Raw genomic sequence first — 13,432 nt, 5'->3', positions numbered from 1 at the left:
TCACACACCACCATCTACTTACATAAAACAATTAAATTTCTTCTTATTTTCAAATGTCACCTTCTTTACTCACATGTCCTTTTCAGAGTGGTTGTCAAGCCCGCAATAAATAGAGACGTGAGGGTTGTATCGCCCACGTGGGAAACCTTCTGCAATATAGGTTCAAAGGCTGCCAAATAGTTGTCCAGGGAACCGGTCTGACGGAGAGAAGCGAGGCGACCCACATAGTCTTCATAGAGGTCCGGGTCGAAGCGACGCTTGATGTCCATGAGGAAATCATCCCAGCAACGTCCCTCGTTGTTTGATTCCCAAAACCCGAACCATTCCGCTGCAGCATCGTCCAGCAGAAACTCGGTAAGATATAACCGATCAGCCAATGGTGTAAAGTTATGATTATAATATTTTTGGAGTTTCTTGATCCACATGTTGACACCCTCCCCATCGAAGCGTGGAGGATCAAACTTGAGTTTTGGCCAGGTTTCAGCGTCGAAGCCCACCGGCTTGACGGTTATGGAACGTGGTAAGGCCCATCCACGGCCAGTCGTTGCAGATGTCGGGGTCTGTACCGGGTCCGGAGGCTTCCGGGCTAACCCCTCAACAGTGGTAAGGAGGCGAGCTAAATGATCCTCTATGCTCAGATTGAGCGCTGTCTGTTTGCGCTCGAAGGATTCTTGTGCGAAGCGATTTGACTGAATCTTCTTCTCATCGTTCGCGACACGGACCGTGAGATCAAAAACCATTTGTCCAATCTCCTGGACCGAATACTCAGGTGGCGCATTGTCACCGTCAGACGTGTTCGAGTCGGCTGACATCGTGCGTTGGAGGGTTGCGGGGGAAGAGAACTCAATGTAAAGCACCAGATGATAGGACTAAGAATCCTATCGTAGCAGAGAGTACTTCGAGCAACCTATGATTCTCAAACTTGAAGAACAAAAGCGGCGAGAGAAGAGAGATATTGAAAATTAGGGTTGAGACAAAAAAGTATTTTATTACTTTAATTCTCAAAGGACTCGATCTATGGGAATTCTATTATATAGAATTCCCCCTGCTTGATTCGGACAATACGATTCGGGAAAGAATCAAGAAGAAAACCCGAAAAGATTTGACTCTATCTTGCTATAAAATAGTCGTTCCAAAAAAAGGCAAAAAAGAACATAAATAAAAGGAAATAATCAAAAACAAATCTTCATGCATTAGTGAGACACGTAATCGCGGTATTTCGCTGGCTTCGGTGCATTCCTCTTTGGTCTTTCCTTTGTGGGCTGCAAGGTTGGCTTGGTCTTGTTGTTCCTCTTGGGTTGGGGCTTGGTTTGTTGCTGAGTTGCTGCTGCTGATGCATTTGCCGGAGTCGGGGTAGACGCAGCAGGTTGCAAGGTTGGGATGTGTTATGGAGATGAGTCCCTATCAGATAGCAATTTACTTTTATTTTCTCTTTTAGGGGGAGAAGTCACACGCCACCATCTACTTACATAAAACAATTAAATTTCTTCTTGAAATTTAGCCCCGTTTATCAAACTTAAAAATTACTACTCCCTACATCCGCATTTAAATGTCACATTTTAATCCGATATGAGTTTTAAAAAATATAATTGAAAGTGAGTTGAAAAAGATTTTCCAAATTTAGAATGTGCATACACTTGTGGAACAAACTAAAAAGAAAATAGTGCACACTCTTATAGACAGAAGAAGTATATTAGTTTTATAATAATATGAGCAGAATGGGTTAGTGAAATGTGAGGTTCCAATGAAGCCTTGTACATGCACAAATGTAAGACATTAATGAAATAAACTTGAAAGGAAAATAAATTAAAAGAAAGTCATGATTGATAGAAGAAAATAATATCAAAACCACTTAATATTATTCAACAATTTTTCTCTGTAACTTATTAGTTATTACTATAATATATAAGGAAAGTAATTAACTATCAAAACAACTTAAAAAATTATGAAATCATAATTTACAGAAGGAAAGCAAATCAAACTACTTAATGTTATTGTTAAACATGTCTGCGACGATAGATGCATAATGCTTCACAATAGAAGCAATTAATTAAAAAATAAAATGCATAACATGCATTATAAGAATTTGAAATAGAAAATAAGAGAATTTGAAAAGAATTGATTCTTTTCAAAGGAAAATGCATAATTTTTATGTGAGAATCAAAATGCATAAGAAGAATGAATTAAATAGACTAAAAGAGCAATGATTTTTTATTCGTTTACTTTCATAAACAAAAAACATCATAGTTTTGTACATTTCTATTTCACATAGCTGATACATCATCTAAACTAGAATACTACATTTAAGCGTCACCTTTTTAAAAATTCATTTACTAAAATGCCGGAAAATTTAGCCGGGATAGTTGAGAATAATTAAACTTTGAGATTTGATACTAATTCGTTTTCAAACTTTATGAGATAGTAGATCAGGAGGCAATGCAATTTCCTTATTTAAATGGCAATTATCCCATAAATTCCTTGTTACAAATAAATCACAAAGCTGCACACCCTTACTAGTAATTAATTACAAGCCCAACCAAATAAAAAAATTTCACTGGAAGGCATGATCATAGTCATGGTATATGAAAGTTTTGCGGATGAAATGCGACAGCCATTTTGCAGCCACAAAGCACAACACAGCCATCGAACCCAAATAATACATCGCACCAACGGATATTGCACCCTGTTTGGCTGCAGCTACAGCTCCAACTGAAGCTACCGAGATAACTTGAAGGGCGATCTTTAGCACGTTGAGACGTTTATACGCGACGCTGCAGCTGCTGCAACTCACCGTGTGAGTCCAGTACCTGATTAGGCCATCCACAAAGTGAAGCAGCAATCAATCTATTTTTATTTCTCTTTAGTAAACACTGAGATAAAAGATTGCAACTTTTCTAATTACCTGTCAAAGAGCTGCTCTCTTGGAGGAGTGGGTGGAAGCTCTCCACTATATTTATTTCTCCAATCAACTTGTGTGCCACCATACTTGTTTAGCCACCTTCTGAATGCCACGGAGAAGGCATCCGCCTTTGTCGGAACGTAGCAAGCTTTATGCCAATTGAGAGGGCCAACATCTCTCAGCTTTTTTTCCTGATGGAGCATATATACATCTTTCTCAAATATGGCATCTAGATCATAATCATGCTATACGACTAACAGAACTAGCAAGATCAAGTAAGAAAATTTGGTACGTGAGAGAAAAAGATTAAGTCACCTCCATATGAAGAAGAAAGAGATCTGAATCAATTATCAAGTTGGGTGTCATATGAAAGACCCATCGCGGAATAATCAGATCCAACCAGCCAGCGAAGTTCCTAGTAGCTGTGCTGATCAACCTGCTACGACCTGGACTAACTGGAACGCAGTAGAAAATGAGCATAGATTTTTTATCGGAGGGAACATGGGGTAGTATCATCGGAACAGGGGGTGATCCTCCCACCTGCATAAAAGAAGCACATAATGCTAAGCGTATAGGGTAGTAGATAAGTATGAAATTTGACAAATGCCAACTACCTACATCTTCTCCATCCATGCTTTCATCATTCCCACTGGGAGAGTAATGGCCGTAGAATATGCAAGGCGCAATGAAGTAGTTTTCCCCAAATATTTGTTTTGCAGTGAAGCCATTTACATCCACTTTCTGAACACTTATCTCGAGCGGTCTCCCTCCTTCTCTGTCGGCCCTGAGAGTGCAGGATAATATGTTCCGTCAGCCATGTCAAACTCGCAAAATAATGTAAGATGAAAATTATGCATAGATTTACTTATCTCTCCGGCAACTCTCCTGTTTTCATCATGCCATAATGCGCATATGGTATATGAGCAGGGTCCATAAGATTTTCTATCAGGATTTCGTACCTGAAAAAAAGTCAAATGTAGTGAAATCTCTTGTTTGCGACAGATATGAGACAGAGGTCAAGTATACGTGCATTGAGGCCGTGTTTGGTTCTCTTGTGATAATCAGAAGATGATATAGTATATATGATAAAAGAGTATTAGTATTAGCATACCCATAGTCTACCTCCCTTGAAATGATCATTTTGGAATATGACGGGTCGTCAAGTTCTGGAATAAAATGTGGCTTCTTCGTCAGATGTATATCCTTATACTGCGGATCTGAATTTGGCCAGAACCATAGAAGGCAGTTTTGCATGTAACTAGGATAACTGGCTACACACGCCTTTTTGGAAGTGTGAACCTGCAAGTTCATTTTAAAAACTTGAAATATGAAAGTGAGGAATCCCAAAAACACATTACAAAGTCACATATCAGGAATCCAATTGCAGTTTATCATATATCAATGTAACATTATTTGCATCTAATGAGGCAATCAAATGTATTAACAAACACAAAAATGATGAGTAGACTCACGGCAGGGCCGTCTCGAGGGGCTTGAGGGATGAATTTGCAGTCACCGGCGCCACCAAAGCACCAGCCGTGGTAAACACACTGCAGCCTTCCCCACTGATCGATCCTTCCTTCCGAGAGCGGCGCCATTCGGTGAGGGCAACTATCTTCAAATACCTTCCATGCATTCTCATTCCTATCCCACCACACCACCAAATCAATCCCAATCACTTTCTTCGCATGAGGCCTTCTCTTATCCAGATCACACTCCGCACACACCGGATACCACTGCTCGTACCACTCGAATTTCTCCAATTCAATCTCTTCCTCGGTGGAAGGGGTGGTTGGAGAAATGGCGGTGAAACTCTTAAAATTTGATTTCTGGATTGGGAGAATTAGTCGCCGAGATGATGGAATATGCAAAATAGGTTTTTGGAAAGTGTATGTTGAGATGGGCTGGCGGTGAAGTGATGGAAAAGATGAAGCTTTTAGAGCTTCCATGGCGGACAATTGGTTTTAGCACTGATTCAATTCCATCCCAAGATATATAAATACTCCATAAACTTAAAGGAAACGACAACATACAAAACTAAAAACCTCTTGGTTGAAAGATTTCGATGATTTACAAGTATACTACACATGAATATGAATAAGGATGCAAACATTTCTTGTTTAGCTTTATTGGGCTTCATAAAAATGGAATCTTTATTGTGGAGAATCAATCTTGAAAAGAGTGGTGAGCTTACTTACACAGTGTAACTTAGTTGGCTGTTGTTGTTCACTTCATGAAAAACCAGCCACCTTTGTCGCGACGATGCCTTCGTCCAAGAAAAGTTGATTGATGAAGAAGAAGGAGAATAATTTTGGTTTTGAAAAGTGGAGCTCTCAAGAAATATTTGTATTTGGTAATGGTGGGTGGATATATGTAGACCCCACCAATTGATTGCATTAGCGTGTATGTTTATAGCAAAATGAATGACAATGTTACTAATATATTAGAAAGATATGCTATACTTTACTTGTGGAAGGCAGGATAGTGATCTAAGTGATGGTATGAGAGAGTTTATTTCGTGTATAATAATAGGGTGATCAGGTGATGCCTAAACAGCGCAGCATAAAACTGAAAAAATAGTAAAATATTATACATTTAATGCTAAATCAACGACGTTAGTGCATCTATATCAATATTTTAAAGACTAATATACCCTTACATATACAATACTCCATACTAGTATTATTTTTGTATTTTCAAATAAAAATGCATTTGTATCTAACCAACAATTTGATCATTCGGACTTCAACAATTCTCCATTTTCGACTAAGACCAAAAAATCAATATACGAAAAAATAGTTTTTCCTTTATTATAGTTATTTACCAATGCATACATTTAAAAAATTTTGAACCTTAGAGCATTAGCAATGGGGCGCCCTATGCACCGCCACGTCATCATTTTATCCTCCTACCCTTTCACCTGCAGTGGGGCGCCCTATAAGCCGCCCTAAAGGTCGCCCTAAGTATTTTCTTTATTTGAATATTTAAATAACTATAAAAATAGGAAAAAACCTTCATTTCATTTAAAATTAATACATTACAATACGAATTAAAAAAATACGCATTCTCAACGACGGCGGTTACGGGCACAAACTTCTTCAACCATGTCGTTCATGAGCTGAGCATGGTCTTGTTGGTTGCGCATTGAGGCCTGTCTAGACAGAACCTCATTGAAGCCCGTCGGTAATCCTCGAGCATGTGGCGCGGTCGTAGTGCTGGAGCTAGATCCACCTTCATCATCGGCTCAATCGGTGACGCTTCCACCTTCGTGTTCGACTATCATGTTGTGCAAGATTATGCACGCATACATGACATCGGCGATGACTTCCATGAACCAGAGACGAGTCGGCCCTTTCACTATTGCCCACCGTGATTGGAGCACACCAAATTCCCGCTCCACATCCTTCCGCGCCGCCTCCTGCTTTTGTGCAAATAAAACTCTCTTCTCACCCATTGGGCAGCTGATCGTCTTCAGAAAAACATGCCACGTTGGGTATATGCCGTCGGCCAAGTAGTACCCCATGTGATATTGGCGCCTGTTGGCAGTGAACTCGATGGCCGGGCCGTTGCCATTGCATTGCTCGGTGAAGAGGGTGGATGAGTTGAGGATGTTGATGTCGTTGTTCGAACCCGCTACACCGAAGTAAGCATGTCAGATCCAGAGCCGATAGTTAGCGACGACTTCGAGGATCATCGTCGGGTGGCTGCCCTTGTATCCACTAGTAAATTGGCTTCTCCACGCCCTCGGACAATTCTTCCACTCCCAGTGCATACAGTCGATGCTCCCTAGTATCCCAGGAAAGCCGTGCGCCGTCTCGTGCATCTTCATCAGGCCCTGGCAATCCACAACAGTCGGCTTTCGTAAATATGTGTCGCTGTAAGCCTCCAGAACTCCCCTACAAATTCTCTTCAGGCACTCGCGACCAGTTGTCTCTCCGACGTGAAGGTACTCGTCAAACATGTCGGCCGTGGTGCCGTAGGCCAACTGCCGGAGTGCAACCGTGCACTTCTGCAACGGCGTAAGTCCGGGTCTACCGATGCCATCTTCCCGATACTGGAAGTATTCATCACGTGACTCTAACGTCTGGACAATGCTGAGAAAAAGATAACGATGCATTCTAAACCGGTGGTGAAAAACAAACGGCCCCACCGTGGTTGCTCGGCAAAATATTCTACAAATAGACGTTCGTGAGCTATGGCGTGGTCGCGGCGGAAAAATGCCTGGCGTCGAATAGGCCTGGGGATCTGCTCCGCCGCCGGCGCAGTCGCCTGCTCCGCCGCCGCCTCCTCCTCGCGCTGCATTTCGGCTAAGCAATCCGCTATTGCGTCATTAACGACATCGAATAAGGCTCGCGTCAAGGTCTGACTAACGCCCTCCGAGGTACTCCAGTCGTCGTCGTGGTTCATTTTTATTTGTGAGAGATGATTGAAATATTCGTATGGAAAGTGAGAGATGGGAGAAATGTTCGTATGAAAAATAGAATGAGAAATGAGGTTTAAATAGACAAAAATTTGAAAAAAAAAAATGAAAACGCGTTGCATCGTTCGTGCCATCGTCCGTGTCGCCCACAGTGGGCGGATGATGGCGCGGACGATGTCCTATCGTCCGCGGACGATGCATCGGGCGGCATATCGTCCGTCCCATTGCGGATGCTCTTACACTTTAGTTACGTTACGTAATTTAACTATTTTGTTCAGTTTTAACAATATTAATTGTAGTCGAACATATACTATATCATATTAATTCAAAACTATATCATATTAATTCAAAATGAGTTACTGAAAATTATTTAGGTTATTAATATGTATAATTAATTTTGAAGCCATAATATAAACCCGCTCCTGATATATAAATTATATTATTAACGATTTTTGATGTTTAGCTTCACTTATTTAAACCTTATTTAAACTAATAAAATTACTATAAAATAACTATCCCTAGTATTTAAATAACTTGTCAATAAAATACATGTAAAAATATAACAATTTATTGATATTAATAATTCACTTTTAATTGCACTACTCCCTCCGTCCACTAATAATCTTTCCATTTTATCATTTTTATCCTCACACTAATAAATATCTCATTTTTTACTATTTGTTAATTAACCTCACATTCCACTAACTTTAGCATTTTATTACTCCTATTAAACTAATATGTGTCAACATTCCATTATCTTTTTCCATTACATTTTTTTAAATATGTGGCACGTCAAACTGAGCCTATATTATTAATGGACGGAGGGAGTACTGTTTAATTATCGATTCTAATGAAATAATTTAATTTTAACTAAAACAAATCTTTAATAATTAAAAATGAAGTAGTAATAATTATTAATTTGTCAAAATAATTCAGTTTTAATATATACTCCATTTAACCTTGGTATTGATCACAACATGCTTACTAATAAGGAAATGTAATGCTACAAATTTAAAATTGAATTATTACTATTTCTTTTTAAAATGATAGAGATTTAAATTTTTATTTTTAAGTAACTTGTAAAATTAATAAGTTAATGATGATTTTAAAGAATTAAAATGAAAGAATAATTTTAGATGGACTAAATGGGAATAGTGTTCAAAGATAATACCCACATAAGATAGTACTACTAGTCCAGCACAGTAATGTTATCTCTCCTTCTCACAAAAATAATTGCATTCTAATTATTTTTTCAATTGATCATTCATTGAATAAATTTGGAATTATAAAGTTTAATTAATGTTTTGAAAAATTGAATGTTTGAATTAAACTTTTACTGAATTAATAAATTTATTTAGAGTGAACTATATCAAAAGTCCCTAACGTTTCCATTTGTGTCACTGCAGGCACCTAACAAAAAAAATATCGTCAGACAACCCTAACCTTAAACATAATCACATATCGTGTTTTTCTGACTATATTGCCCTTAAGCCCTAAAAGTGCATTGCGGTCATTTCAGTGAACTTTCTGACAGTGGCGGCCTGCATCCTGCGACTTCTACTGTTCCTGACATGAGAGTTAATAGTTTTGTGTAGAGTTAAGCTCATAGTGGTAATACTTAATTAAATATTATTCTAGATTATTTGTAGTAGTATTTTATTTCTTTTGCTTGAAGTCCTAATTTAGAAAGAATACCAATCTTTTAAGAATGCGAAACATCAAACAAGTAAGGTTGAATAAGAGCACACACAACCGTGCTCTTACCAACGACTATGGTTGTGGGTCCGGCCCCACTTTTTCTGTCTGCTCTTAGGCAAGAGCACAACACCCACAGCCGTGCTCTTCGCAAGGACGAGCACAAAGGTCCCACCATTCCATTATTCAATTTAAATAAAAACATTTCCACAAAATTAAAATACATATACACATACCCGGAATAATATTACAAAATACATTAAAAATTAAAAATTACATAATTAAAATCCTAAAAATTAAAAATTACATAATTAAACTCCTAAAAATTAAAAATTACATAATTAAATTCATAAAATTTAAAAACCCACTACTCTTGGCCGAATTTCACCCACATGTGTTTGATTAGGTCTTCTTGTAGCTCAACGTGGGTTCGGGTATCGCGCATTGTGTGCCTTGTTTCGATCCTCTCACCCACCGTCAAATGCACACCTCAGCGAGGGGGAGACCTCGCGCCTGAGCTTCCGGCTTCATCCTCGTCGTAGAAGCTAGCCGCCCTCGATCCTTCGTCGGCTATAATCATGTTGTGTAAGATAATACACGTGTACATGATGTCGGCGATATTTTTCACGTACCACAGCCGAGCCGGGGCCTTCACAATGTTGAATCGGGCTTGAAGGACCCCAAAGGCTCTTTCGACGTCTTTCCGCGCGGACTCTTGACGCTGCGCAAAAAGAACCCGTCTCGGGTCTTGCGGGTTGCTGAGTGTCTTCACGAAAGTTGACCACCTTGGGTAGATACCATCGACGAGATAGTAACCCATGTGGTATACATTTCTGTTGACGGTGCTACACCAGTCAATACACCATTGAAGAGGGGTAAAGAGTAGAGCACGTTCAAGTCGTTGTTGGATCCGGCAACACCGAAATATGCATGCTAAATCCATATGCGGTAGTTGGCGACCGTTTCAAGGATAAGTGTTGGGCCGCCGCCTTTGTGGCCGCTTAAGTGTTGCCCCTCCGAGCAGTCGGGCAATTCTTCTACCTCCAATGCATGCAGTCAATGCTGTCAAGCATTCCGGGAAAGTCATGGACTGATTTGTGAAGACGAAGCAACCGTTTGCAATCATCGGTGGTGGGTGACCGAAGGAATTCATCACCGAAAGCTGTACGAACGCCCTCGCAAAAATTTTTAAGACAAAGGAATGGACTCACCTACATGCAAATACTCGTCGAAGAGGTCGGCCGTTTACCCAGTAGCGAGTTGTCGGATGGCACACGTACACTTCTGTAACGCTGAGAGACTTTGCCGACCGGCTGCATCTGGACTTGTTTGGAAGAATTCAACACGGGCGGACAATATGTTGACAATACGCATAAACAAGCGCTTTGACATGCGAAAACGGAGCCTAAAGTAATCTGTCGGAAACCGCGGGGGGTCGGCAAAATAGTCGGCAACGAGCCTTTCGTGGGCTCCCTCCCGGTCACGATGGATGTAGCGGCGAGTTGATCTAGTTGGTTGAGGAGGAGGAGCGGGGGTATTCGCTGCGACATATGCTTCATAAGCGGCACGGTGTTGTTCGTAGTATTCTTGTTCTTCGCGCTCCGCTTCCGCAATGAGATGGGTGAAATCCATTTGAGGTTTTGAGTGAGAGATGAAGGTGTAGATAAATTGTATGAAAAATATGAATGAGAGATGAATGAGAGATGATTTGATGTGAAAAATGGATGATGAATGTGTGTATTTATAGATTATTTTGGGGAAAAAATAAAAAAAAATAAAAAATACAGAAAACAGGCAAAAAACGGCCATTTTTTGGGTTTGGGAATATATATATATTTTTTGGGTATTATTTTCAATTTTTAAAAAAATAATAAATGATTTTCCAACGGATATGCCGTTGGCCAATCTCACGCTGCCACGTTGCCTGCTTGCTGGCACAGACGTGCTCGATGCATCGAGCAGCGCCGTGCTAGCGGCAAGAGCGCAGCGGCGGACAGCGGTACCGCGCCGCTGGTACGGACGGACGGACGAGCGCCTGCTCTCCGTTGTGCTTGCTCTAACTAAAATTGCTAAGGAATGAGAATACGTCAAGTTATAACAATAATTTAGCATATATATTAGATATATATCACGGTGAAGTAAAGTTTATACTATTTTTCAATGTTAGTAGTATGTTCTAAAAATTACTTTAATGATCAATTATTTCTGAAATGCAATAAAAACTACAGTATTTCTTTCACTTTCAAATTATCAATCAAACTGAAGTGGAAGCCATTATTATTTCACCTTTCCAAAAAGTCTTTTGAAGCCATTATTATTTCACCTTTCCAAAAAGTTGAATTATTTTCTATGGCTTCTTGCACAAGTTTTGTTACAAGGTTTTTGTAATTTTTATGCTCTTCTATAAAAATACTTTTGCCTCAATTCGGTGAAGAAAGTTGATACGATCATATCTTTTATGATCTTCCAATTATTTAGTTTTCTTTTATTCACCATATTTTTCCCATATTTGTTTAGATATTTGTTTCGTGTTCATTAAGTTAGGGTAGTAGTATTAGAGTATTATAAATAGGAGAGATTGTTATCATTTAATCAATCAATGAATTACATATTTTCCATAAACTTGTCTTGAGTATCAAGTATAATTTTCGTTCCTTATTTGCTGCCCAACGGAGAACGTCCGAGGACCGGCAAATCGTGAGCTTTCCTTCGAGCACGTCGAAGGTTTGGTCGCAGCAACTCGCGCGAAGATCGCCATCCGGTCACGTTACGGAGGACGTCCGTAACAACTGGTGCTTTCATCCCGTGCTCATCCTCCGTCTTCGTCATCCATATTCCCCAAACAATCACCAATATCAAAAAAAAAATCAGCCTACACCTCCGAACAGAAGCAAAAATTCTCTATTTTATACCCTCCACCTTCCTTCTTAACATCATCATCGTGACACACACCTAGACATGCACAAACCGAACCGGCCCGACGGTTAACCGCCGGTTCGGGCCCGCCGGTTCATGAACCGGAACCGGCGGTTTGAACCGTTCGGAGGGTTGCCGGTTAACACGGGCCGGTTCAGGGTCGGCAAATTGTGAACCGTGAACCGGTGGTTCAAAACCAGCGGTTCGGCGGTTTGAACCGCCGGTTCAACCGAATTAAAAAAAATTTATTTATAAAAATTGATTTTTATATTTAAAATCAATTTTTACAAACAAATGAATACAAGAAATTCGTAATAGCCCATATATATTTGATGGGCCTGCGAATTTATGAAACCATTCTTGGTTGTTTCTCTTTTATAGAGACATCCTTGAATGTTTTATGTTCCACTTTCGATGTGGGACAAAATCATTCTTGGTTGTTTCTCTTTTATAGAGACATCCTTGAATGTTTTATGTTCCACTTTCGATGTGGGACAAACTCATTCTTGGTTGTTTCTCTTTTATAGAGACATCCTTGAATGTTTTATGTTCCACTTTCGATGTGGGACAAACTCATTCTTGGTTGTTTCTCTTTTATAGAGACATCCTTGAATGTTTTATGTTCCACTTTCGATGTGGGACAAAATCATTCTTGGTTGTTTCTCTTTTATAGAGACATCCTTGAATGTTTTATGTTCCACTTTCGATGTGGGACAAACTCATTCTTGGTTGTTTCTCTTTTATAGAGACATCCTTGAATGTTTTATGTTCCACTTTCGATGTGGGACAAACTCATTCTTGGTTGTTTCTATTTTATAGAGACATCCTTGAATGTTTTATGTTCCACTTTCGACGTGGGACAAAATATGTTGAAGTACTTTCTTTTATAACTACATGTTTAGAGCATTCATTCATCTTTTTCCAATGTGGGATACAAAACTTTCTTTTGTCTTCTACTTTTCTTCATGTTTTGTATGATATATATAAATAAAATTATTATTCAAATATATTCTTGATTGATAAAAATAAAGAAATATTGAGATATATGATTTGTATATAGAAAATATTTATTTGTATAATAAATATTGTTAGGTTTATACAATTTGTATAAGAATTATTCTTTCAATGTGTAAAATATTATTTATTAGTTAACATTTACATAAATTTATAAACATAAGCAAATCATTAATGATAAATAACTATTGAATAATAGTTTATGTAATTATATTTGTTATTATTACATAAACTATTATGTCCTATTAAGTATTGATATTTTTTTAAGTATTGATAATAATATTGGACATAATAGTTTATGTCCAATATTATTTATGTATTTATAAACTATTATGTCCAATATTATTCTATAATAAATTTATGTATTTATGATCAAAGCAAATTATTCTATTTCATTAGTTATTTATGTATATATTTATAAAATATCAATACTTAATATTGGACATAATAGTTTATGTAATAATAACAAATATTATTACATAAACTAT

The 13,432-nt window shown here is 38.5% G+C and overlaps 1 protein-coding gene across 2 annotated transcripts; it reads right to left on the bottom strand.

The window, feature by feature from the left end:
* Positions 1-2,426: 2,426 nt before the first annotated feature.
* Positions 2,427-5,280, bottom strand: LOC121743581 (protochlorophyllide-dependent translocon component 52, chloroplastic-like). 2 transcript variants are annotated; one of them, XM_042136917.1, is made up of 8 exons: positions 5,094-5,280; positions 4,372-4,869; positions 4,011-4,198; positions 3,769-3,858; positions 3,518-3,689; positions 3,215-3,439; positions 2,903-3,090; positions 2,427-2,807 (listed from the first exon to the last, which is right to left on the bottom strand). In XM_042136917.1, exons 2-8 carry the CDS (start codon positions 4,846-4,848, stop codon positions 2,552-2,554), a joined length of 1,596 nt encoding a protein of 531 aa, XP_041992851.1. In that variant the 5' UTR covers positions 4,849-4,869; positions 5,094-5,280; the 3' UTR covers positions 2,427-2,551. The 2 variants fall into 2 exon arrangements, with proteins under 2 accessions (XP_041992851.1, XP_041992842.1); XM_042136908.1 differs by having other exon boundaries at positions 5,098-5,279.
* Positions 5,281-13,432: the final 8,152 nt, after the last annotated feature.

The sequence above is a fragment of the Salvia splendens genome, chromosome 1 (assembly GCF_004379255.2).
Source record: "Salvia splendens isolate huo1 chromosome 1, SspV2, whole genome shotgun sequence".
In the NCBI taxonomy this organism is placed as follows: domain Eukaryota; kingdom Viridiplantae; phylum Streptophyta; class Magnoliopsida; order Lamiales; family Lamiaceae; genus Salvia; species Salvia splendens.
This window is presented reverse-complemented; position numbering and strand designations above follow the sequence as displayed.

Coding starts and splice junctions, on each gene's coding strand:
- LOC121743581 (XM_042136917.1), bottom strand. CDS start 4,848: ATGGAAGCTCTAAAAGCTTCATCTTTTCCATCACTTCACCGCCAGCCC. Junction 3,440..3,517: donor AAAGCATGGATGGAGAAGAT/GTAGGTAGTTGG, acceptor TCTTTTATGCAG/GTGGGAGGATCACCCCCTGT. Junction 2,808..2,902: donor AGAGAGCAGCTCTTTGACAG/GTAATTAGAAAA, acceptor TGGCCTAATCAG/GTACTGGACTCACACGGTGA.